Source organism: Dendrobates tinctorius, unplaced genomic scaffold, assembly GCF_039654945.1.
Source record: "Dendrobates tinctorius isolate UK_male_01 unplaced genomic scaffold, ASM3965494v1 ptg000166l, whole genome shotgun sequence".
In the NCBI taxonomy this organism is placed as follows: domain Eukaryota; kingdom Metazoa; phylum Chordata; class Amphibia; order Anura; family Dendrobatidae; genus Dendrobates; species Dendrobates tinctorius.
The window spans coordinates 9,773,061-9,797,724 of NW_027361833.1; the positions used below are offsets into that span (position 1 = coordinate 9,773,061).

The following is a 24,664-nucleotide window of genomic DNA, read 5'->3' on the forward strand; positions in this document are numbered from 1 at the left end:
CGGCCGCTGATCGCTGTCACACACAGCGATCTCGCTGGTGAGATCGCTGTTGTGTCACAAAAGTTGTGACTCAGCAGCGATCTCGCTAGCGAGATTGCTATGTGTGACTCCCGCTAAAGGCACACACCTGTCTATATAAGGCCTCCCAGCTCAAAGTGCATGTCAGATCAATTGAGAATGAGGTCAAAGGAACTGGCCAAGGAGTTCAGAGACAGAATTATGGCAGGACACAGATCTGGACAAGATTACAAAAGAATTTCTGCAGTACTCAAGATTCATAAGAGCATAGTGACCTCCATAATCCGTAATTGGAGGAAGTTTGGGACCACCAGAAGTCTTCCTATACTTGGCTATCCAGCCAAACTAAGCACTCATGGGAGAAGATCCTTGGTAAGAGAGGTAAAGAAGACCCCCAAGATCACTGTGGCTAAGGTCCACAGATGCAGTAGGGAGATGAGAGAAAGTTCCACAAAGTCAACTATCACTGCAGCCCTCCACCAGTCGGGCCTTTATGGCAGAGTGGCCCAACAGAAGCCTCTCCTCAGTGCAAGACATATGAAAGCCTGCATAGGGTTGGCTAAAAAACACATGATGGACTCCCAGACTATGAAAACTAAGATTCTATGGTCTGATGAAACAAAGATAGAATTTTTTGGTGATAATTCTAAGCAGTATGTGTGGAGAAAACCAGGCACTGCTCATCACCTGCCCAATACAATCCCAACAGTGAAACATGGTGGAGACAGCATTATGCTATGGGGGTGTTTTTTAGCTGCAGGGACAGGATGACTGGTTGCAATTGAAGAAAACATGAATACGGCCAAGTACGGGGATATCCTAGATGAAAACCTCTTACAGAGTGCTCTGGATCTCAGACTTGGCTGAAGATTCACCTTCCAACAAGACAATGACTCTAAATACACAGCTAAAATAACAAAGGAGTGGATTTAGAACAACTCTGTGACCATTCTTGACTGGCCCAACCAGAGCCCTGACCTAAACTCAGTGGAGTATCTCTAGAGAGACCTGAAAATGGCTGTCCACCAACATTCACCATCCAACCTGACAGAAATGGAGAGGATCTGCAAGGAAGAATGGCAGAGGATCCACAAATCCAGGTGTGAAAAACTTGTTGCATCATTTCCAAGAAGACTCATGGCTGTACTAGCTCAAAAGGGTGCTTCTACTCAATACTGAGCAAAGGGTCTGAATACCATCTGATATTTCAGTTTTTCTTTTTCTATAAATTTGCAAAAAATTCTACATTTCTGTTTTTTTGCAGTCAAGATGGGGTGCAGAGTGCACATTAATGAGAAAAAAAATAACTTTTTTGAATTTACAAAATGGCTGCAATGAAACAGAGAGTGAAAAATTTAAAGGGGTCTGAATACTTTCCTTACCCACTGTATATGTTACCGTGAGTGTCCTAACCCAAACATTATTGAGTCTCTGTGGGATTTCATGAACAGACAGAAGGATTTTAATTAAAATACATCTATGCGACATTTGTGGTTAGTGTTACAGGATGTTTGGAACAACCTCATTGTCTGAATTTCTTCAAAAACTGTGTACAGGTGTACCTAGAAAAATTGCTGCTTTTTTCTAGGCAAATTTTGATTACAAATTGATTTCTCTTTTGTTCATTTACTTTACATTTTGTGAAGTCATGAAATATAAACTATTAACACTTGTTTTTGAAAGCATCCCTAATTTGCATCCTTTTTTGCACACTTGCCCAAAACTTTTGCATAGTATGTATATAAAAGCAATTAACGTCTATGATTATATTGATCATTTAATGATAACTAGTGTTGAGCGATGCCGTCCGATATCTTGAAGTATCGGATTGGATCGGACCGATACCCAAAAAGTATCGGGTATCGCCGATTCCGATACCGGAAACCCCATTCAAGTCAATGCGACAGAAATATCGGAATTTAAAAAAAACCTTTCTTTACTTGTACATCCAGTTCGGGAGGGGGGAAGAGTGTGGGCGGTGCATGGGCGGACACTGTGTGTGTCTGTGTGTGCGGGCGGGGTCTGTGCAGGTCTGCCGGGGGTCTGTGCAGGCTGCCGGGGGTCTGTATGGAACTGCCGGGGGTCTGTGCGGGCTGTCGGGGGTCTGTGCAGGCCTGCCGGGGGTCTGTGTGGGCCTCCCGGGGGTTGAGTGTGTATGCAGGCATCGTCTGATGGGACTACAAGTCCTATCGGGCTATGCCTGCTACAATGACAATGATTGACGCATTAGCCAATGATGGGACAGTAGTTGTCCCATCATCCGGCTAATGTGTTGAATGTAAAAAAAAACAAAAAAACATACATTCTACATACATACTACATATATACTACATTCATACAACATACATACTACATACATGCGTCATATATACTACATTCATACAACATACATACATACTACATACATACTTCATATATACTACATTCATACAACATACATACATACTACATACATACTTCATATATACTACATTCATACAACATACATACATACTACATACATACTTCATATATACTACATTCATACAACATGCATACATACTACATACATACCATATATACTACATTCATACAACATCATACATACTACATACATACTTCATATATACTACATTCATACAACATACATACATACTACATATATACTACATTCATACAACATACATACATACATACTACATATATACAACATTCATACAACATACATACATGCATACTCCATGCTACATACATACTACATATATACTACATTCAAACAACATACATACAACATACATACTACATATATACTACATTCATACAACATACATATATAGTACATACTACATACATACTACATACATACAACATACATAAAACATGCTACAGACATACAATATACATACTGCATACAATACATTCATACATTCTTACAATACATACATACAGTACATATAACATAGAGTACATACTCACCATCACTTGTCACTTTGATCCCCGAAGCCAGTGTCATCTTTAAAAAATATTAAAATAACAAACAACCGATATACTCCCTGATCCGCAGAAATCCACGAGTGTCCCACGACGATCTCCCATGGAGAACAGCAGCATCAGCTGATGCCACCACTCTCTAGGGGCCCCAGGAATACAATGACGGGAGGTAGGTATCCTTCCGCACTGTATTCCTCCGCCACTGTAAAAAAAATAGTCCCTAGTCTCACTTTTGGCATTGCTGTGTGAAAAAGTTCCCACGCAGCTTTTGCCATAAAGTGAGACCAGTGAACTATAGTAACCTCTCAGTGATGCACTGCAGGAGATCGTCGTGGGACACTCATGGATTTCTGGGGATCAGGGAGTATATTGCTTGTTTGTTATTTTAATATTTTTTACAGTGAGATGAAACTGGCTTCGGGGATCAAAGTGACAAGTGATGATATGTACTCTATGTTATATGTACTGTATGTCTATATGTATGTATGTATTGTATGAATGTATGAATGTATTATATGTAGTATATATGTATGTATGTATGTATGTTGTATGAATGTAGTATATATGTAGTATGTATGTAGTATGTATGTATGTATGTAGTATGAATGTAGTATATATGTAGTATGTATGTATGTATGTAGTATGAATGTAGTATATATGTAGTATGTATGTAGTATGAATGTAGTATATATGTAGTATGTAAGTAGTATGTATGTATGTTGTATGAATGTTGTATATATGTAGTATGTATGTAGTATGTATGTTTTTTTTTTTACATTCAACACATTAGCCGGATGATGGGACTACTACTGTCCCATCATTGGCTAATGTGGCAATCACTGTCATTGTAGCAGGCATCGCCCGATGGGACTTGTAGTCCCATCGGACGATGCCTGCACATACACACAACCCCCAGCAGCCCGCACAGACCCCCAGCAGGCCCGTACAGACCCCCGGCAGGTCCACACAGACCCCGGGCAGCCCGCGCAGACCCCCGGCAGGCCCGTACATAACCCCCGGCAGGCCCGTACAGACGCCCGGCAGGCCGCACAGACCCCTGGCAGGCCCGCACAGACCCCCTGTTGATAGAGATGTGGTGCACCTTACGAAGACTGGAAAACATGTATTTTGCTACACTTGTAAGGAGAGCTTTAAACTAGAACAACATGGGAAGCGAAGCAAAGACCAGAAAAAGCCATACACCTGACAAATGCTATTGAGAACACTGCTATTAGAAGTGGAAAGGAAGAACAAAGACAAAAGAATCTAATTAATAAAAATATTGGAGAAAGAGAAACCAATCACAAACTAAAATATTTCTATACTAATGCACAAAGCATGGGCAACAAACAAGGAGAATTGGAACTACTAACACAGGAAAAGAAATATGATGTCATTGGAATCACTGAAACTTGGTGGGACAATACACATGATTGGAATACAAGACTAGAAGGATACAACTTATTTGCAAGAAATAGACTTGATAAACGAGGAGGAGGTGTCACATTTTATGTTAGAAATGCGTATATCTGCACAGAGATTGAAGCTTCAGAGACTGGGAGTTCTGTGGAAACTGTTTGGGTAAGAATACAAGGACAGAACAATGGAAAGGACACCATTGTAGGCATTTACTACAGGCCACCTGTGCAAGCTGAAGATATGGATGAACTCTTTATGCATCAAATGGCCAAGTTCTCCAAAAAATATGACATATTTGTCATGGGAGATTTCAACTATCCAGACATTTGTTGGGAATCTCTCTCAGGCAAAACTAACAGGTCAAGGAAATTCTTATCCTCTCTTGCTGACAACTTTATCTTCCAAAAGGTAGGGGAGAAAACAAGGGGAACTGCTACCTTGGATCTAATCCTTATAAACAGGGAGGAAATGGTTGAGGAGGTAAAAGTGGCTGGGACCCTAGGAGGTAGCGACCATGCTATTTTAGAATTTTGGATAACTAGAGGAGGAAGACCTGTGAAGACTCAGACGTCAAGGTTAGATTTCAGAAAGGCAGATTTTAAGGGATTCAGAAAGAGAATTGGAGGGATCCAATGGCTGGATATCCTTAAAGACAAAAATGTCCAGGAAGGATGGGAAATCTTGAAAAATGAAATTCTCAAAGTACAATTGTTAACAATTCCAAAAAGAGGGAAGAATAGGAAGCATTTAAGGAAACCAGGATGGATGAACACAGAACTTAAGCACATGCTAAAAAGGAAGAAAAAAATGTTTACAAAATGGAAAGAGGGAGGCATAGCTAAAGAAGAATATAATGCTGTCTGCAGAACCTGCAGGGCACAAATCAGATTAGCTAATGCTGACAATGAATTGAGGCTTGCAGGAGATGTCAAAAGCAATAATAAAGGATTATGGGGATATGTCAAAAGTAAAAGAAAAGTCAAAGATGCTATAGGATTTTTACAGGATGAAAATGATGAAATGGTAAGACAGGATGTTGAGAAGGCCGAACTTTTAAATTCCTATTTTGCATCTGTTTTCTCTCAGAAAGGAAATGTAACATCAACTGTTCTTCACTGTCCTATTAAGGGAATAGAAGAATCCAGGATATCTATAAACAAAGATAGTGAGGAAACACTTAGCTAACGTAAATGAATTCAAGTCTCCAGGTCCAGATGAATTACACCCCAGAGTACTGAAGGAGATAGCAGAAGCAATTTTTGAACCCCTCTCCATAATCTTTGAAAACTCTTGGAGAACAGGAGAAGTCCCAGAAGACTGGAGAAGAGTAAATGTTGTTCCTATCTTCAAAGAGGGGAAGAAGGTGGACCCAGGCAACTATAGGCCGGTGAGTCTGACTTCTATACCAGGAAAGATCTTTGAACAAATTATTAAACAACATGTATGTCAGTACCTGGATAAGAATGAAGTGATTAAACAGAGTCAGCATGGGTTTGTAACTAATAAGTCATGTCAGACTAACTTAATTTCCTTCTATGACAGAATCACTGATTGGGTGGATCAAGGAAATGCTGTAGATATAGTATATCTTGACTTCAGCAAAGCATTTGACAAAGTATCTCATACAATCCTTATTGAAAAAATGACTTAGTATGGAATGAACAAGGCAACTGTTGGGTGGATTCATAACTGGCTTAGTGATCGGACCCAAAGAGTGGTCGTAAATGGCTGTACATCCAGTTGGAAGAATGTCTCAAGTGGGGTACCACAGGGCTCTGTCCTGGGCCCTGTATTGTTCAACATCTTTATCAACTATTTAGATGAAGGAATTGAGGGTAAACTGATTAAATTTGCTGATGACACAAAGCTAGGAGGGATAGCTAATACTAGAAAAGAGAGAGAGAGGATTCAAAAAGATATAAATAAACTGGAGCAGTGGGCAGCAACTAACAGAATAGTTTTTAACAGTGAAAAATGCAAAGTACTACATCTGGGCAATAAAAATGAAAAAAGCATATACAGAATGGGAGGAATAGGGCTAAGCAACAGCACATGTGAAAAAGACTTGGGTATACTAATAGATCACAGACTGAATATGAGTCAACAGTGTGATGCAGCAGCAAAAAGGCAAATGCAATTCTAGGATGTATTAACAGAAGCATACAGTCTAGAACACGTGAAGTCATTATTTCCCTCTACTCCTCTTTGGTCAGACCTCATCTGAAATATTTTGTCCAGTTTAGGGCACCACATTTTAAAAAAGACATCAACAAACTGGAGCAAGTTCAGAAAAGCGCAACCAGAATGGTGACCGGTGTGCAAACCCTGTCTTATGAGGAAAGGTTGCAGGATTTGGGAATGTTTAGTTTGCAAAAGAGAAGACTGAGAGGAGACTAAATAGCTGTCTACAAATAACTAATGTCAATAGATGAACAGTCGCACTCAAGAGGGACAAATATCTAAAGGGCTGTCACATTGTAGAAGGATCATCTTTATTCTCATTTGCACAAGGAAAGACTAAAAGCAATGGGATGAAATTGAATGGGAGGAGACACAGATTAGATATTAGAAAAAACTTTTTGACAGTTAGAGTGATCAATGAGTGAAACAGGCTGCCACGAGAAGTGGTGAGTTCTCCTTCAATGGAAGTCTTCAAACAGAGGCTGGACAGACATCTGACTGGGATGATTTAGCGAATCCTGCTTTCAGCAGGGGGTTGGACCAGATGGCCCAGGAGGTCCCTTCCAACTCTACGATTCTATGATTCTATGATTCTATGACCCCCGGCAGGCCCGCACAGACCCCCGGCAGGCCCGCACAGACAGCGCATCATGATGCGCACAGACCGCGCATCTTGATGACATCATTTCAGCAGCCAATCACAGCCACAACACTGACTCATTGCATTATGGGAACTTCCGATTCCGGTATCCGATATTGTAAAAATATCGGTACTCGGTTTCGGAATTCCGATACAGCGAATATCGGCCGATACCCGATATTTGCAGTATCGGAATGCTCAACACTAATGATAACATTTATGTTGCCTGATACATTAAATTTTGCATGCACTGGAAGTTTTTTAAAAGCACCATTCGAGTGTTTTTTTATTACATTGCTGGAGTGGTGCTTTCATTGTAAGTCCTCTTCCCCCTATTTTATACTTACCTATTGCTGCCTTCATCTTTTTCCAGCGTTGCTCCCATCGGTCTCTGGCGAAAATTGACCTTCCGGCAGCTCCAATGTATCAGGGGACGCGCTGGATATCACTTTTCATTACATTTCTATGCAAGCCTCATTATGGCTCTGTTAGACTTGCATTGAGCTCTTGTGACTTAACTTCTGACTTCTGGCCAGTTAGAAGTTATGGGCACAAGATGACACAGTGGGATCAGAGCAGCGTCGGTAAAAGGTGAAACTGCCAAAAGGCAAGTTTAATCCCAAAGGTAGGGAGCTTACATTTAAAGCACCAATCCATGCACACACAGACAAGCACCTTTATTCGGGAAATTGACAGGTTTCAATGCAGTTTTTCCAGCCAAAACCAAATGTTAATCCAGCAGGAAAGAAAAGTATTAATCCTTCCTTTCCCATCTCTTCTGATTCCAGTTTTAGCAAAACCATTCTTATGAATGTGGAATAACTTGACAGATATAAGAAAAACACAATATAGGTTGCATAGTTCCATCTAATTAGAACTAAGTCCCTAGTTCACAAGGCATACATTAAGTACAGCTGGAAAATATGTTTTTCTTTTCCCATCCCAAACCAGAACTAGAAAATATACAGGCGCTTTGTAGCACTTACTATGCATACTAATCACAACACAAAATTTGTTCAATCATTCAAAAGATTTTCTGATTAGCTACATGCATTTCAATTTGCAGATGAACCCTTGGGATAATAAGATCTGATTTCTGATTGTGAGATGAATATAGCCTAAAAAGAGAATGCACAATTCTTCAGACAATCAGGGTACAAATGAGTCAGTGCAGATTTAAGAAAGATGAGATAACTGATGTCTGAACTCAATAAGTAAGTAGAAATAACATTTGCAGCAACATTTCTCTAACAACATCAATGCAGCATTGCATTTAGCCTGTTTGCTGCCCATGCAGGCTACAAAATGAGTCAGATGCAACTTGGCAATATTTGTAGCTCAATTCATGCAATCTGGCTCCTCCTTCAATGCATCAGTCTTTATCGAAAGTGCTAACGTGATTTTTTTTAAAAGGCTATTAAATGCTGGCTGGACACTTGAAATTTCCGTAGACTTATTGTAGCCATCTCAGTTAGAGACTGGCAAATTTATTTAAGTGGAATTGAATTTCAATCAGTTTTACAAAAATCTTCATTCTGGAGAATACAGACTTTTTGTAATTTTCTTTTTGTGCAAATTCAGCAAACAGGTGGTGACTTGTGGACACCATTAGTGATGAGTGAGTAAACTCATTACTTGGGTTTCCCCGAGCATGATCGGGTGGCCTCTGAGTATTTTGGCATGCTCGGAGATTTAGTTTGTGTCACCGCAGCTGCATGACTTGCAGCTGCTCGACACCCTGAATATACTGTATGAGGGGATTGCCTAACAAACAGGTAACCCCACTGGAATTCAGCCTGTCTAGCAGCCGCAAATCATGCAGCTGCAGTGACACAAACTAAATCTCCGAGCAAGCCAAAATACTCAGAGAGTATTCTAGTTTCCCCGAACATGCTCGGGGAAACCAGAAAAAGGTAAATATAAAAAAAAAAAACTCATCTCATTGCTGAGCTCTCCATCCATTCCTGCTGTTCTCTGCTCACTGTTTGGTACTTCTAGCTGCAAGCAGGCCCTTGAGTTCACTGTGCATACTTCAAGGAATGGAGCATGAAGCAGCAGTAGTGGTCAGAGTTGAGTGGTGAGGTATGAGTTGTTCTTTTCAGCTTTTATATATTACTTCTGTTATGCTCTGGGGTATGAAGAATGACTTTTAGAAACTGGCATATCCATTGAGTCTTTGAAGCAGAAGACACAAGGGTAAAGTTTTTTTTTTTGAAGTGTATTCTCTGTCAAGGTTTTGGTAATTTTTATAATGGATTTGGTGCTTGCATCTTTTTTTAAAATGTATATTTGAAATAGTGAGCGACTTCCAAGCCTGAAGAATGGTTAGGCCAAATCTATTAGCTGTTTCCCAACTTATGAAGCTTGAAGCAATTAAAAGAAGTCCCTTAAAAACTGAACATATGCACAGTAATTTGTTTTGACATTTGCACTGCATGTGTAGATTTTTGTTAGTATTTTCTAAGCAATGTGTATACATGTTGTATGCACATACCCTAAAAGTATATTCATACAAATCCTGGTGGCTCTCCTAATAGGCTGACTATTGAAAACTCTTCAGCTTGAAGATCCTGACAATATAAAAAAAAATCTAAAATATCCAGAAATATCCTGAGTTCTGACATATATTGCTTGGGATTCCAAGCTTCAATATACCTTGTATCCAGCTTTCTGCTGGGTGTCCAGCTACAAAAATAAGCAAAGTTAAATACATAGAACCCTTTACAGTTAAAATGACCGATGTACTTCAGAAGCTGATGCACTTACAAGTGATGACAGTAATATATTTAATGCTAGAATTTCATTACAAACTGACTGATATGTAGGTAAGCAAATGGTTAAAAAATGATTGAAATGTTTGGTATTTGCATCATGCTTACTGACAGAAAGTGGATTGAAAGAAGGTATGTCACAGTGAACCTTAATGTAAATGTATGTGAACATAGACTGCATTTTCAGATGAAGAACACCTATAGCTATATTTGTTATGAATAATGATTGACAAATGAATGATGTCTCCCTAATTACAAAGGAAAAAAATCTTCCACATATTCAAGTAAATTGCTTTTAATGCATGGACCTGCTATTTATAGTCAGATCCCTGCCAAAAACTGGTCTAGTGAAAGAATGAGAAAGAGAAACTTACTGTTGCCGATCTCTGTACAGCTTGCTGATGTTCTCCCACTGGAAGGAAAGCTCCGACAGTTTTTCTTGAATTTTCTTATTTTCTTTTGGTGTAGCTGATTGGAGAACTGCATTCTTTCTGCTTTGAGTGAAGCCGATTTGACCTGATAGTCTCCCTAGGATTTCTTTTGTGTTCTGAAACAACGAAATACAAGAAAAGTAAAAGAGCTGACAAATCAATTTGAAACTGTGGTACAACAATGAAGGAAATGTTTTAAAAGGGTTCTCCATGTTGTGGATTCATATAACAAAAGACTGTGTTTCAGTTAAAGCGGAGAATTCACTAGATCAACAGTGGACCACTACAGCTTTTATTTTATTCCCGTTGCTCACCCTAGGGATCAGTTTTTTAATGTTTTAAATCCACCATACAGTTTCAGAGATATAGGTCATTTTACTAAAGGGCATGTCACACTAAGAGATATCGCTAGCAATATCGCTATAACTAGTGACGTTATAGCGATATTGCTAGCGATATCTCTGTGTCTGATACTTACCAGCGACCCGCTCCCCCGCTGGTTATCGCTGATCGCGCGAGAACGTTCAGGACTGTTTCTCGTCGTCAGCTTCCTGCGGCGCTTCCTGCTGTGAGGACGAGCGACGCGTGGAGCCGGGCGGGAGGACGCAGGATCGCCTGGTTTGACAGATAAGTAGCGACCCCCATCCCCAGCGATGTCGCCAGTGAGATCTGCCTGTGTGGCAGCTCCACTAGCGACCACTTAGCGATGTACCAGCGATCCTGACCGCGTCATGTCACTGGTCGGGATCGCTGGTACATCGCTAAGTGTGACAGTACCTTTAGTGCTAAAGGAGTGTGGCTTACAGGATTCTCTGTGGTCATATCTTTGGGTTGATCTGTATTACTTCTCAATACTCCCTTGGTAAGGACCATTAAAACATTAAAACAGTACTATCAGTAAATAAAAAGACCCGTATGTCTGGAACTTTGTTTTTGATTTAAAAAATAAAAGAATAAACCAATCTTAAGAATAGAATAAACATGGGAGGAGCGGGATTAAAATAAGGCTGTAGTCACACACAATGTAAAAAAAATCGGTCCGATTTTGACGGACCAGAATTGCATAAATGTTTCATGAACAGTGATCCGTCTGACATCCGATTTTCATGCAAGGATGCGATTTTGTCGCATCTAAGCATCCTTATGACATCCATCTGATATATACACATAGAATACATATATATACACTGTATATATATACATATATATACATACATGTCATTAAGACATATGTACCAAGGTTTTGACAAGATTTATTCCTCTGCAACCAGCCCACACTCATCAGTGCACCTGAGGTCAGACAAGGGACTCCGCGCAGCCTCACTGATGTCACTGGCTGACCTGAGGTGAACTGATGAGCATTGGAAAAAATGCAGAAACTTTCCCACGCTCATTTGTTCATCTCCAGGCAGCCAGGGAGGCTACTCAAAGATGAAATAATTCATTCTGGCAGTGGTTTAGAGTGGGCTGGTCGCATTAGCACTGGTCCCGTTCTAAACCACTTAACCCCTTCTGATGGATTGCAGCGGGGGACATGATTGAGCAGCGGAGAGGTAAGGATATGGTTGCTTTTTTGTTTTATTTTTGTTACAGGTCGATGGTTTATTTTTGGATTAGCAGAGGAATAAATTTTGTCAAAAACTTGGTGTCTTTTTTTCATTAAAATCATTTTTAGCTAATGTCTGTGTGTGTTGTTTTAACCCTTTAATAGTCTAGGGTTAATAATGGATCGGTGTCTTATTGACACCTCTCCATTAGAGATGGGCGACTTTGCCTTTTTTTGGGTCGAGTCAGAATTCATGAAAAGTCGGGTCGAACGAAATCGGCTGATTATCGTGAAAAGTTGAAGGCCGACTGAAACACGAAACCCAATGCAAGTCGATGGGGAGCCAACCTCGGCAGGGAGTGGAGGATAGGAAACACACCTACAGTGCCCATTTTAATGCCAAAAACATCAATTCTTGTTACTTAAGCTTGTCAACCTTAATTTACTTTATAATAATAGTTAGGCATTGAAAACTGGGGGTTATTTGGCTAAAGTTGTGAGGGGTAGGGCTGGCTCCAGATTTTCGTGGGCCCTGGGCCAAAGAATGTCACTGGGCTCTTTTAACACATGCCACAATTCATGATCCTCTGATACGGCAGAGAAATAGTGGTATAGTACAATGAAAAATACTTCACTTCTTACATCTCATGACTGATATCCATTTTAAATTCTCCAATAGCTCCAAAAACGGACAGTATATTACTCCATACAGTATTATGGCCACTGCACAGTGCGCTATACAGAGTAATGAGGCCCATATATTTCTCCATACAGAATCATTGGTCCCATATAATGTTTGAAACAGTATATGATGAGCTCCACATAATGCTACAGTATATGTTGGTCCACATGGATGAAGCTCCACTGTGTTATGGGCCCAAATAATGCTTCATATATAATGGGCCCCATTTCTAATGGTCCAGTGCATAATGGGCCCTGTATATGCTGCTCCAGTGTCTGATGTCCACCTTTGGAATGCTCCAGTGTATGGTGGGCCCTATATATCATTCTCCAGAGTATAGTGCTCCCCAAAAATTGCTCCCAACCTTTAAAACAATTAAATAAGTCTCCTCGCTAGCGAATCCCTGTACTAGTCTGGACTTCTCGTCGTCCCCATCTTCCATCTCACTGCACTTGGACTGTTTAGGCAGAGGGCCTACAGACATGATGTCATCCAGCTCTCTGACCAGAATGTCACTGTCAGGACACGCGGAAGACGTCACGGCAGTGGAGCAGGGAGAGGTAAGTATTTCAACTTTGCAAGTGCTGTGATCCTGAGCAAGCAGAGGGGGCCCACTCGTTGGTGACAGCACTGGCACAGGGCCCCTCATATACGGTGGTGTGTCTGATGGCGGATGGGCCTTCCCAGGCCCTCCCACCAGCAGAGACACTTTTGTGTACTGTGTGGGGCCCTGTGCCAGTGCCGTCGCCCATGAGTATGCCCCCCCACCTGCTCAAGGAACCTGCACTTTCATCTGCACCTTCCTCTTTGTCACCGTGTAAGGTGGTAGAGTGTGCGGGAAGGGGAACCTGAGTCTCATCATGGTCAGATTCTGGCTGTGTAGAGTGCGAGGGGAATGTAGTGCTCTGGGTCAATGTACCAGCAGAATCATCTAGCAGTGGCTGGGCATCAGTGAACTTGTGGTGCCCCCAGGAGTACGGTCGCCACAGTGGCATTACCTTCCTCCTAGGGAGTGTGATGTCATGCTTGGGAGCAACGAAGGATCTCTCTAGCAGTTAAACCAACACACAACACAGTTCCCACTCCAGGCCAGCAGGGAGACCTCTGAACCTGACTGCTAAGGAGCTGCTCTCTGTGGTCGGGAGGAGGTAACTTAGGGCAGTCTGTGAAGGGAAGGGGAAGTGTGTGGACGTGAGAAGGGGAGCTGGAGGATGAGCAGAGTTAAGGCTCTCTCCTAGCTGGAGCGCATGGTCGGGATTCCGGTCTCCGAGTATGTAGGGACACTGACGGTCCTGCAGCAGAAACCGGAGGAAGTAGCAGCTGTAAATGCTCTGTTCCCAAATAAGGCTCGGAGGCCCCAGAAGTGACGTGTGTGAGCCAGAAGGAAAAGGCTATGGCTGCCTGCCATATGAGAAAGTTCCAAAAGAGAGTCAACAGGGGGAACTTCAGTGAACTCAGTACTGCGAGTTCCTCAGATAAGTGCTAGAACGGAGGCCACACTGAATATCTGCAGAGAGAGAATTCCAAATTTGCTTCCAGGCTGACCAACTCCTTCTCCATCTGTACTCTGGGTCCTGGATGGCACTTACCAAGTACAGGTAAAGGAACTGCATGACTGTGTCTGTCATCTTTCTCCTGCGCCTGGCGCACGACTCTGCTACATCTTGCACTTCACACCATCTCCCAACTCTTTCATCTGTCCTGCGACTGCTGCCCTACCTGTGCAGGGCTTCTACATCTTAGCTGCACCACAACATCTGTCCCAGAGAAGCGACACTGCAGTGCGGGTCAATCAGATCAGAAACCACAGGTGGCATCACGTATCATTCACCTATAAACGTTATTCACCCCTTTGCATGGATTCCCAGGGCCACGGAACGGGTCATCACCACCGTGACACATCCCTCTGAGACACCGGCCCGGTACCGATTAACCCCACTGCCCTGGCTGGCCACCCACACTCCATGTCAGATTGATCTTGGACTGGGGAATTCACGATTTGACTTGATAACCCAGGCATGGTATGATAGAAAGAGCTACATGGACTAATGTGAAGTGTGGCCTGCTGCATCATTCACTTTTGATGGGGGTGAAGGACACAAGGAAAGGGGTTCTTCCTGACCAGGAGCCAGCACTTGACGACTCAGTGCTTGCATTTTTTGAAACTTCAGAAGAGGAGGGCATATTTGCTGGAGTCTGTTTTGGCAATGTAAGCCAAAACCAGTTCCTTTTGCTCCGGCTTTAAAAGCGGTTAACCTACTCCCAGAAAAGGTAGCCTTCCAGGCGTTCCGGAGCCAGACCATGACGCAGGCTCAACACCTCCTGCCTTAACTGCTATTGTGCTTTTGCCACTACCAGCAGATGCACCACCACCATCAGCACCATCTGGCCCCCCCACACCCACATCCGTGGCCTCTTCCACCAAACTTCAAAATGTTGCAGAACATGAACCCAAAATAACATCAGATATATGGTACTGTATCAGAAGCGTACAGCTCTATACAGTCAAAGGATGATTGTCAATCTCCCTATATATACCATCAGTCACACAGAGATGCTCACAGGCTCAGTATGGATTAGACAAGACTATAAAAAGTAGAAAAAGTGTACAGTATCATCAGATAGCCGGTATATATAGTACAGTTTAAAGATTCTAAATCTCCGTAGATATTTCAGGAGGCAGACACAGACGCTCTCAGGCTCAGTATGGATTACAACACAATATATAAAGCTGTAAAACGGTAGTGGATCTGAAGAGTACAGCTGTACACAGTGTAGGGGTCATTGTTGTCAATCTCAGTATTTATTTCCACAGTCAGAAAATAACTCTCACTTGGTCAGTTTGGTTTAGACCAGAATATAAAAAGCAGTAAATGGGTAATGTATCACAAGCGTAGAGCTGTATACACTAGTGTTGGGGTAATTTTTAAATATACATCTAAATTGCAGGAGTAACCCACAGACTGTCTCACGCTCAGGATGGATCACACCACAATATAACAAGAAGATCCGCAAGAAATAATCACACATGTGGGACAATGTTCCAGGTGTCAATGATACACTTAGGGTGGTGGGTGGAGGAGGACTTCCTGGCAGAAAGGGTACAGTATCACCAGATACCAGGTATATATAGCATAGTTTAAGCATTAAAAATGTACGTCTATATATTCAGGAGTAGTGTTGAGCCACCCCGCTAGTGTTTCAGTTCGTTTTGGACCGCCGAACCCCATTGAAAACAATGGCAGGCAAACACAAACACATACAAACACATAGAAAACAATTACAAAACACCTTAAAAGGTGTCCCAAAGCAGACAAAATGCTCAGAATACAAAAATAACATGGAAAACTGCAACTACCTATAGATAAGAGGTGGAGGAGTAAAAGGAGGAGGAGGAGACACAGATATAGGCATGTCATGCCCTTATGAAGACAAGAAAGGCTGGAATAAAAATGTAAAATACCAAAACAAAGTAAAAAACATGAAATCGAAGACGATCATATACCGTCGGACTTCCCACCATAAATTAGGTCAACTGCTGATCAGGCGACGTTATTTCCACGAACTTCCGAACAGCGTCCATGAAGGCAAAGTGTTTGGTTTCCGGGGGCAGTATGGTTGCAAAGCTGAACCTTAAAGGAATGTCCAGAAGGGCACCACCAGGAGTGGAGCCTGCGGCTTAATTCGACTCCACCCGGGAAACCTCAACCATGCCAGCTACAGAAAAGATTGACAGATTGCAAGCTTTGTTGAGTCTTTGGGTGGTGGTGGATGTCCATTTTTAGTTGTGCTAGCGATTTGTCAGCTTAATTCCGTTAACGAACGAGACTCCGGCATGCCCCCGCGGTACGCGTCAAGCTTACTGGAGGGACACGCGAGGCTCTGGCATGCGAGATCGATCAATAACAGGTCTGTCATGCCCTTACATGTCCGGGGCTGCATGCGCGCTACACTGAAAGGTCCAGCGTGTGTTGCTTACAGGTGCAGATAACCCGCTGAACCCCATTAGTGATGGGGATCTGGGATTACAATTCTTCCCCGCGAACGAGGATTTCCCAGTAAGTGCAGGTCAACCGGAATTCCGGAATTAGGCCTAACCGTCATTCCAGAAAAAATGAAAAAATTAAGTGTCCAAACCACAGGTGCTGTAGCTTGCTTAACAGCTGGGCTCCTATGCTGAGTAGCACACAGTTCTTACATAAACAGGCGGCATAGCTTGGTTCACTGGTGGGCTCCTCTGCTGAGTAGCAGGCAGTGCTACAAGGCCCAAAAGGATTTATGGACAAGATGCGGTAAAAAATAATTAGAAACACACACGGTGCAGCTCCTTCACAGGTGTACTACACCGCTTGCTACCACACACCGCTACTATGCCATGAAACAGTCTATTAACATTGAAACCCATTATTAATGTGAAAATGAATTTACGCTTTTGGTGAACGAACCGTTCTCGAACGGAACCTCGAACAGCCGAATTTTAGTCAAAGTGTTTGAGTTCGACGAACGGCTCGAACACCGCCCAAAACAGCTGGAATTTTAAATTAGCGAACAGGTCGACTCAAACACCGCTCATCTCTCATCAGAAGGCAGGCTCAGACTTTCTCAGGCCCAGTATGGATTCGACAAGATTGTAGAAAATTGAGAAAGGGTACAGCATCACCCGATAACAGGTATATATGTAGCATAGTTTACACATGAAAAACCTATGTGTATATATCAGGAGGTAGACTCAGAGGGTCTCAGGCCCAGTATGGATTTGAAGCGATTATACAAAGTTGAGAAAGGGTACAGTATCACCGGATAACAGGTATATATAGCATAGTTTAAACATTAAAAACCAATGTATATATACAGTATCAGGAGGCAGACTCAGAGGGTCTCAGGCCCAGTATGGATTTGACGTGATTGTAAAAAGTTGAGAAAGGGTACAGTATCACTGGATAGCAGGTATATATAGCATAGTTTAAACATTAAAAATCTGTGTGTATATTTCCGGAGTCCGACAAAGACACTCACAGCCTCAGTATGGATTAGACAAGAATCTAAAAAGTAGAAAAAGGGTTATGTATTCGAGGCGTACACCAGTATACACTGTTGGGGTATTTTTCAATCTTCATATATATTTCAGTCTCAGTAAGACAGTCCAGACTCTCAGCAAGAAGAAACGAGATTGATACAAGTACAGACGGAAAGTCGACTGATTGCAGAAATTTTAGAATTACTAATCACGGTAAAAACTCCCTGGAGAATTCTCAGAGGCGATGCTGACCCTCAATTACTTTGTCTGTGGAGACAGCGAAAACAGTTCTTGTGAAGAAAGGTTTGCTGTATCGCAGTACCATGGAACCCATCACCGTTACTCATCTCCATCAAATTGTGATCACAGGGACAGATGTAGACATTGTCCTCACTGCCTATCATGATCTGTCAGGTAACTTTGGAGTGCAAAAGATACAAGTCACAGGCCGTAGGCGATTCTATTGGATTGGCATGAGAGGACACATTTAAAAATGTGGGCAGGAATGTCACACGTCTCTGAGTCGGAAAACCGTGAAAGCTGATGATAAACCACCACTGCATCTCATTGTGAGCCGAGGTCCATACAAATGGAAACCATTGATCATCTGAAGATAGAGCCCAGCAGGACAGGGCATAGCTACGTCTTAACCATCATCTATCATTTCACCAAATTTGTATTGGCAGTCCCAGTGAAGTATTTAACAGGCCAGACTACACAGTGGTGGAGCAGGGAGAGGTAAGTATTGCAAGTGCTGGTGCCCTGAGCAAGCAGGGGGGCCCACTCGATGGTGGCGGTACTGGCACAGGGCCCATCATAGTACGCCGGTGTACTCACGGAAAGCTTTGATTTCAACCAACCACTGGGCATCATCTCTAACGAGATTAGTTTGGCAATGTGGGCGTTCAAAGCCAGTGTACGGGGATGAGAGGATGAGTACTTTCTTGTCCTTCTCAGAGTCTCTGTTAGGGTGAGCTGGACTTGAGAGCTGCATATGGTGGAACTAGCGGTGGACATGGCGGACTGAGAGAGGGTTGGTGATGGTGTTGGTGGTGTTGCTGATGGCCTAGATTCAGTCTTTCGTACCAATAACATTGTGATTCCATGACTGCTTTGCCCTTGCGACGACACCTCGACATTTGCTGCTGGTGGTGGGCTTACAGTGGGGGAAGCAATGTAGCATTGCTGACTACCTTCACTCGGAGCAGGTCCACATGTGGTACGTGAGGTTTAGTAGTCCGTCCATGCTTGCAAGTGCATGTTGGTTAAATGTCTAAGCATGCAACTGGTATTCAAATTTCTCAGATTTTTCCCTCGGCTAAAGGTCTTTGAGCACTTCTTACAGATAACTTTTGCCTGATCATTAGGATTTTGTTCAAAAAAGTGCCACACTGCACTCTTCCTACTATGGAAGACATTTTGAGACCTTGCACGCTGTGCTAATTTGACCGTCTGGCCAAGCTGTCCTGCAACTCTTTTGGTTTTTGTAACACGTTTTTGGACTGCTACGGTCATGCCAGATAACAGCTGTTGCGATGTTGATGCCTGCTGCGGATCCTCCTCCTACTCTTCTGAGCTATTGGCAGTGGCACCCTCTTCCCCCAATGGATGCCAATCTGGGTCAACAACTGGGTCATCCATCACCTCCTCTTCAATTTCATGAGCACCTTCCTCTGTGTCACCGTGTAAGGTGGTATAGTATGCGGGAAGGGGCCCTGAGTTTCAGCAGGGTCTGATTCTGCCTCAGTACACTGCGAGGACAATGTAGTGCTCTGAGTGAATGCACCAGCAGAAAAATCTAGCAGTGGCTGTGCATCAGTGCACTCCATGTCAGATTCATCTTGGACTGGGGAATTCACGATTTGACTTGCTAACCCAGGCATGGTGAAAAGAGCTCCATGGAGTAATTGGTAGTGTGGCCTGCCACATCCTTCAATTTTGGTAGGGGTGAAGGACTCAAGGAAAGGTGTTGTTCCTGACCAGTAGCCTCCACTGACGACTCAGTGCTTTTATTTTTTGAAACTTCAGAAGAGGAGGCGAGAGCTGGAGGCTGTGTCAGCAATGTAAGCCAAAACTTGTTCCTGAAGCTCCGGCTTTAAAAGTGGTTTACCTACTCCCAGAAAAGAGAGCCTTTGAGGCTTTGTGGAGCCAGACAATGACGCAGGCTCAACACCTCCTGCCTTAGGTGCTATTGTGCTTTTGCCACTACCAACAGATGCAACACCACCACCACCACCATCGGGACCAGCTGGCAACCCCGCCCACTTCCATGGCGTCTTCCACCATACTTCCTCATTTTTATGAAAATGTACCCAAAATACCACCAGCTATATGATACTGTAAAACAAGTTAGAAGGCATATCTACTATTGGTAAAAATTTGAATCGCACTAAAGATTTGAGGATGCAGAACTATTGTCTCAGGCCCAGGAGAGATTACACCTCAATGAACCAGGCTGAAATTGGATGGTGTATGACATAGTGGAGGGTGTCTATAGGATTGGTGAGATTTTGAATCTCACTATAGATTTGAGGACGCTGAACTATTGTCTCAGGCCCAGGAGAGATTACACCTCAATGTAACAGGCTGAAGTTGGATGGTGTATGACAAGGTGGAGGGTGTCTATAGAATTGGTGAGATTTTGAATCTCACTATAGATTTGAGGACGCTGAACTATTGTCTCAGGCCCAGGAGAGATTACACCTCAATGTTACAGGCTGAAATTGGATGGTGTATGACAAGATGGAGGGTGTCTATAGAATTAGTGAGAATTTGAATCTCACTATAGATTTGAGGATGCTGAATTATTGTCTCAGGCCCAGGAGAGATTACACCTCAATGTAACAGGCTGAAATTGGATGGATGGTGTATGACAAGGTGGAGGGTGTCTATAGGATTGGTGAGAATTTGAATCTCACTATAGATTTGAGGACGCTGAACTATTGTCTCAGGCCCAGTAGAGATTACACCTCAATGTAACAGCCTGGAATTGGATGGTGTATGACAAGGTGGAGGGTGTCAATAGGATTGGTGAGAATTTGAATCTCACTATAGCTTTGAGGATGCAGAACTATTGTCTCAGGCCCAGGAGAGATTACACCTCAATGTAACAGGCTGAAATTGGATGGTGTATGACAAGGTGGAGGGTGTCTATAGGATTGGTGAGAATTTTTATCTTACTAGAGATTTGAGGACGCTGACAATGATGCTCTCAGTCCAAGTATGGATGCAGGCAGCCTAATAAGCAGGACTGCTGCACACACAAAAGTGTGGAAAAATGAGCGCTTTGTAACTGTGCAGAAAAGAGGAAGAAAAGTATTTTTGCTTTGCAATGCAGCTATCAGTGAGCCTTATAATGCAGCCTAATAACCAACAGAGCTGATGCACAAAAATAGAGCCTCCCCTGTTACTGCACACAAAGTGTTGTGTTGTAAGTGGAAATCGCTAACAGCAGAAGCAGTTTTTGGTTCTTCTTCCCTGCCTAACACTCTCCCTTATTCTGAATCAGCAGCAGCCAGCAACCTCTCCCTAATGCTAAGATCGGCAGAAGTAAGATGGTGGTCGGCGTTCACACCCTTTTGCAGCCCCTGTGACGCCACACAAAGCCAGCCAATCACTTGCATGCCCTTCTCCAAGATGGTGGTGACCGATGCCTTTGTCATCGCGTTGCCCACAGTGTGTGTCCTCCATCATTGGCTGAAAAAGGTCGCTGGAAGCATCTTTTGAAACGCGACTTTGGCGCTCTGGTCGCCGACCACATGGCCGACCTCACGCTATGGTCGGGTTTCGTTTCATGAAACCCGACTTCAGCGAAAGTCGCCGACTTTTTAATATGACCGACCCGTTTCGTTCAACTCTACTCTCCATTATTAATCGGCTTAATGTCACCTTCCAATTGCAAGGTGACATGAACCCATTCATATTAACCCATTAGAGAGGCTAAGTGCCAGAAAAAGCACATCTTATAGATGCACCTTTTCTGGGGTGTCTGGGGGCAGATTTTTGTAGCCGGGGGGCAAAAACAATGGTCCCTCTCAAGGTTATTAAAATCTGCCTTTGCTCACCTGCTTTCCGTCTCTGGTTGCGCTTTTACCGCAGGAGCCCACACAATTTTTTCAAAGAATTAACACCTTTAGTTAACACCTACATGTCCCAAATTATACACATAAACCCTAATCTAATTATTAGTCAGGGACATATAAAAAATACATTAAATGAAATGGTTTACTGTATGCAAACCATGTGTCATTTCATGTCAGGTTTTGGAATGATTTTACAGAAGCAATTCAATTAGCGGCTATTCTGCTATGTAGAACTCTTTGAAATATAACTATATATATATATATGTGTGTCTCAATGACACGTGTATATACATATATACATTCTATATGTCTATATCTATTCTTTCGTTTCTTTATTAAACCTTTCAGTGTGATTTTACAGTATTGCAAAATGAATTGCCGGCTTTTGTTAAAGGACACTGGGTGCGATTTTCTCGCAAGTCACACTTGTGGCCCGTTTGTAATCTGATTTTTTCTCTGACAGATAGACTTGCATTGGCGAGTCCAATCCGATAATCTGTGACAATCGTAGCATGCTGCGATTGTCTAGGACCGAGGAAAAATGCCGACAAAAATATCGGATGATGGGAGCTGCCCCATAGATTAACACTGGGCCGATTGCAATGCGATTTTTCATCGCATTGCACTCATCCGTTTTTGTTGTCAGTGTGACCCCGGCCTAAGAGCAAAAGCTGGCTACTTTTGAAATTGTGAAACTTTCTTTATGGTTAAGCTTCCACAATTAATTTTTAGTGAGTGTATGACACTGCATATTTTCAATGAGCAAAAAAGCAATGGCTATTTCGTTTCAGCAAAGTGGATTGGATTTATAGAAATTTCAATTTCTAGGGTGAATTTAATTTTCAGATTTTCTCCATAAAATTGCATAATATGAGGAAAACCCACAAGTAAAAAAAAGCATATTCATTTTTAGTGTGTTTCTGCTGCAAAAGTACACTAAAAACATATGTAATCCGCTCATGACATTATCTGTAAAGTTTTGGGAAAAGCCAAAAACCATGAAGTATCAAAAATAAAGCATTTTTTTTAAATGACATACTGACAAAGGACAAAAACCACAGCATCAAAAATGCAAAAAAAAAATGTAAAAAAATATGCACTCTAATACGCAATGAAGAAAACCTAAGTGAGCTAATTCACCTAATAGGTGCAAAAAATGCTGCAGAAGATCTGTAACATCAAAAACTCAACAAATACTCATTGTGGGAACATAGTCTAAAGGCTCAGTAATAGGCTACATAAAGGAATATTTGACTCAATTTGCGCTAAACAGAAATACTAGTATGAAAGTACTGCATATTGAGCCAGGTTTCCTGAACTGTATCAGTTATAAATAGCAGATTCCCATCACTGTCCGGAATGTTCCTATCATGCTACACACTTATGAGATGGAGTGGCATGCTTTTTCAGTGTGTTAAGCCCCCGTTACACACTGCGATATCGCTAGCAATATCGCTGTAAAGTCACCGATTTTGTGACGTTACAGCGATATTGCTAACGATATCGCTGCATGTGATACTTACCTACGACCGGCTCCCCCGCTGGTTATCGCTGATCGCGCGAGAAGCTGCTGGACCATTCCTCGTCGTCCACTTCCTGCGGCGCTTCCTGCTGTGACAAAGAGCGATGCGTGGAGCCGGGCGGGAGGACGCAGGATCACCGCGTCTGACAGGTAAGATCCCCGTCCCCAGCGATGTCGCTAGTGAGATCTGCCTGTGTGGCAGCTCACTAGCGACCACCCAGCGATTCACCAGCGATCCTGACCACGTCATATCGCTGGTCGGGATCGCTGGTGAGTCGCTAGGTGTAACGGTACCCTTAGTGACAGAGCTGCATCCTGGTATTTGGGGGATTCTACCAGTTAGTTACATTACTATTAGTGATGAGCGAGTATACTCATAACTCGAGATTTCTTGAGCATGCTCATGTGAACTCTAAGTATTTGGATGTGCTCAGAGATTTAGTTTCTGTCGCCGTAGCTGCATGATTTGCGGCTGCTGGCCAGCCTGAATACATGTGGGGATTGCTTGTTTGTTAGGAAATTCCCATATGTATTCAGCCTGTCTAGCAGCCGCAAATCATGCAGCTACGGTGACAGAAACTATATCTCCGAGCACATCCAAATACTCGGAGATCACCTGAGATGCTCGGGATATCTCAAGTAACGAGTATACGCGCTCATCACTAATTACTATATGAATAATAATGGCATGTTAAATCCAACTATTTTTTACTTTAAAATAGTTAAATATACTGTATATGTATCAATTCATCCCTCAGCCCTTCAGGGTCGTCAGGGCTCTTTGGACATCACTTTTTTTAAAATCTTACATATTGTCGATAACATTGAAACAACTGAGAGGTGAAGTGAATAACACTGACTATCTAATTGAAATGACACCTGAAAATAGGGTGGGATACATTAGGCATCTAGTAAATAGTCAGTTATTGAAGATTATGGTTCCAATTCAACAAAGCATTTGTGCATGAATTCTGATGAAGCTTTGAGAAGTCGAAATATGTTGGCCCATGTCAAGGTTGCACTAAAATTTTGCAGATGTGATCCTCCTAATGAATCAGGAATCTTTGACTCCACTATGCCTCCTCATCAAGACTGATGTTACAAAAACTGGTTTCGTTGAATCGAGGCTATTGAGTTGAAAGAACTAAAAATGGGCAAGCATAATGATTAGTGATGAGCGAACATGCTCGGATAACATGTTACCCGAGTATCTTGATTGTGCTTGGAGTCCCTGTGGCTGCATGTTATGCTGCTCTTAGACAGCTGCAACACATGCGGGGATGGCCTGTTTGTTAGACAAATCCTGTATGTGTTGCGGCTGTCTAACAGCCGCAGAAGATACAGGTGCAGGGACTCGAACATATTATCATATTATCCAAGCAAGC

At 42.5% G+C, this 24,664-nt stretch overlaps 1 protein-coding gene across 7 annotated transcripts in view; it reads right to left on the minus strand.

The window, feature by feature from the left end:
- DMD (dystrophin) overlaps positions 1–24,664 on the minus strand; it is a 3,834,938-nt gene that overhangs the window by 2,168,048 nt on the left and 1,642,226 nt on the right. For all 7 annotated transcript variants that reach the window (XM_073550686.1, XM_073550687.1, XM_073550688.1 and 4 more), the window contains one exon: positions 10,374–10,546. In XM_073550686.1, coding sequence (XP_073406787.1) covers positions 10,374–10,546 — 173 coding nt within the window. The remainder of the gene's footprint in view (positions 1–10,373; positions 10,547–24,664) is intronic.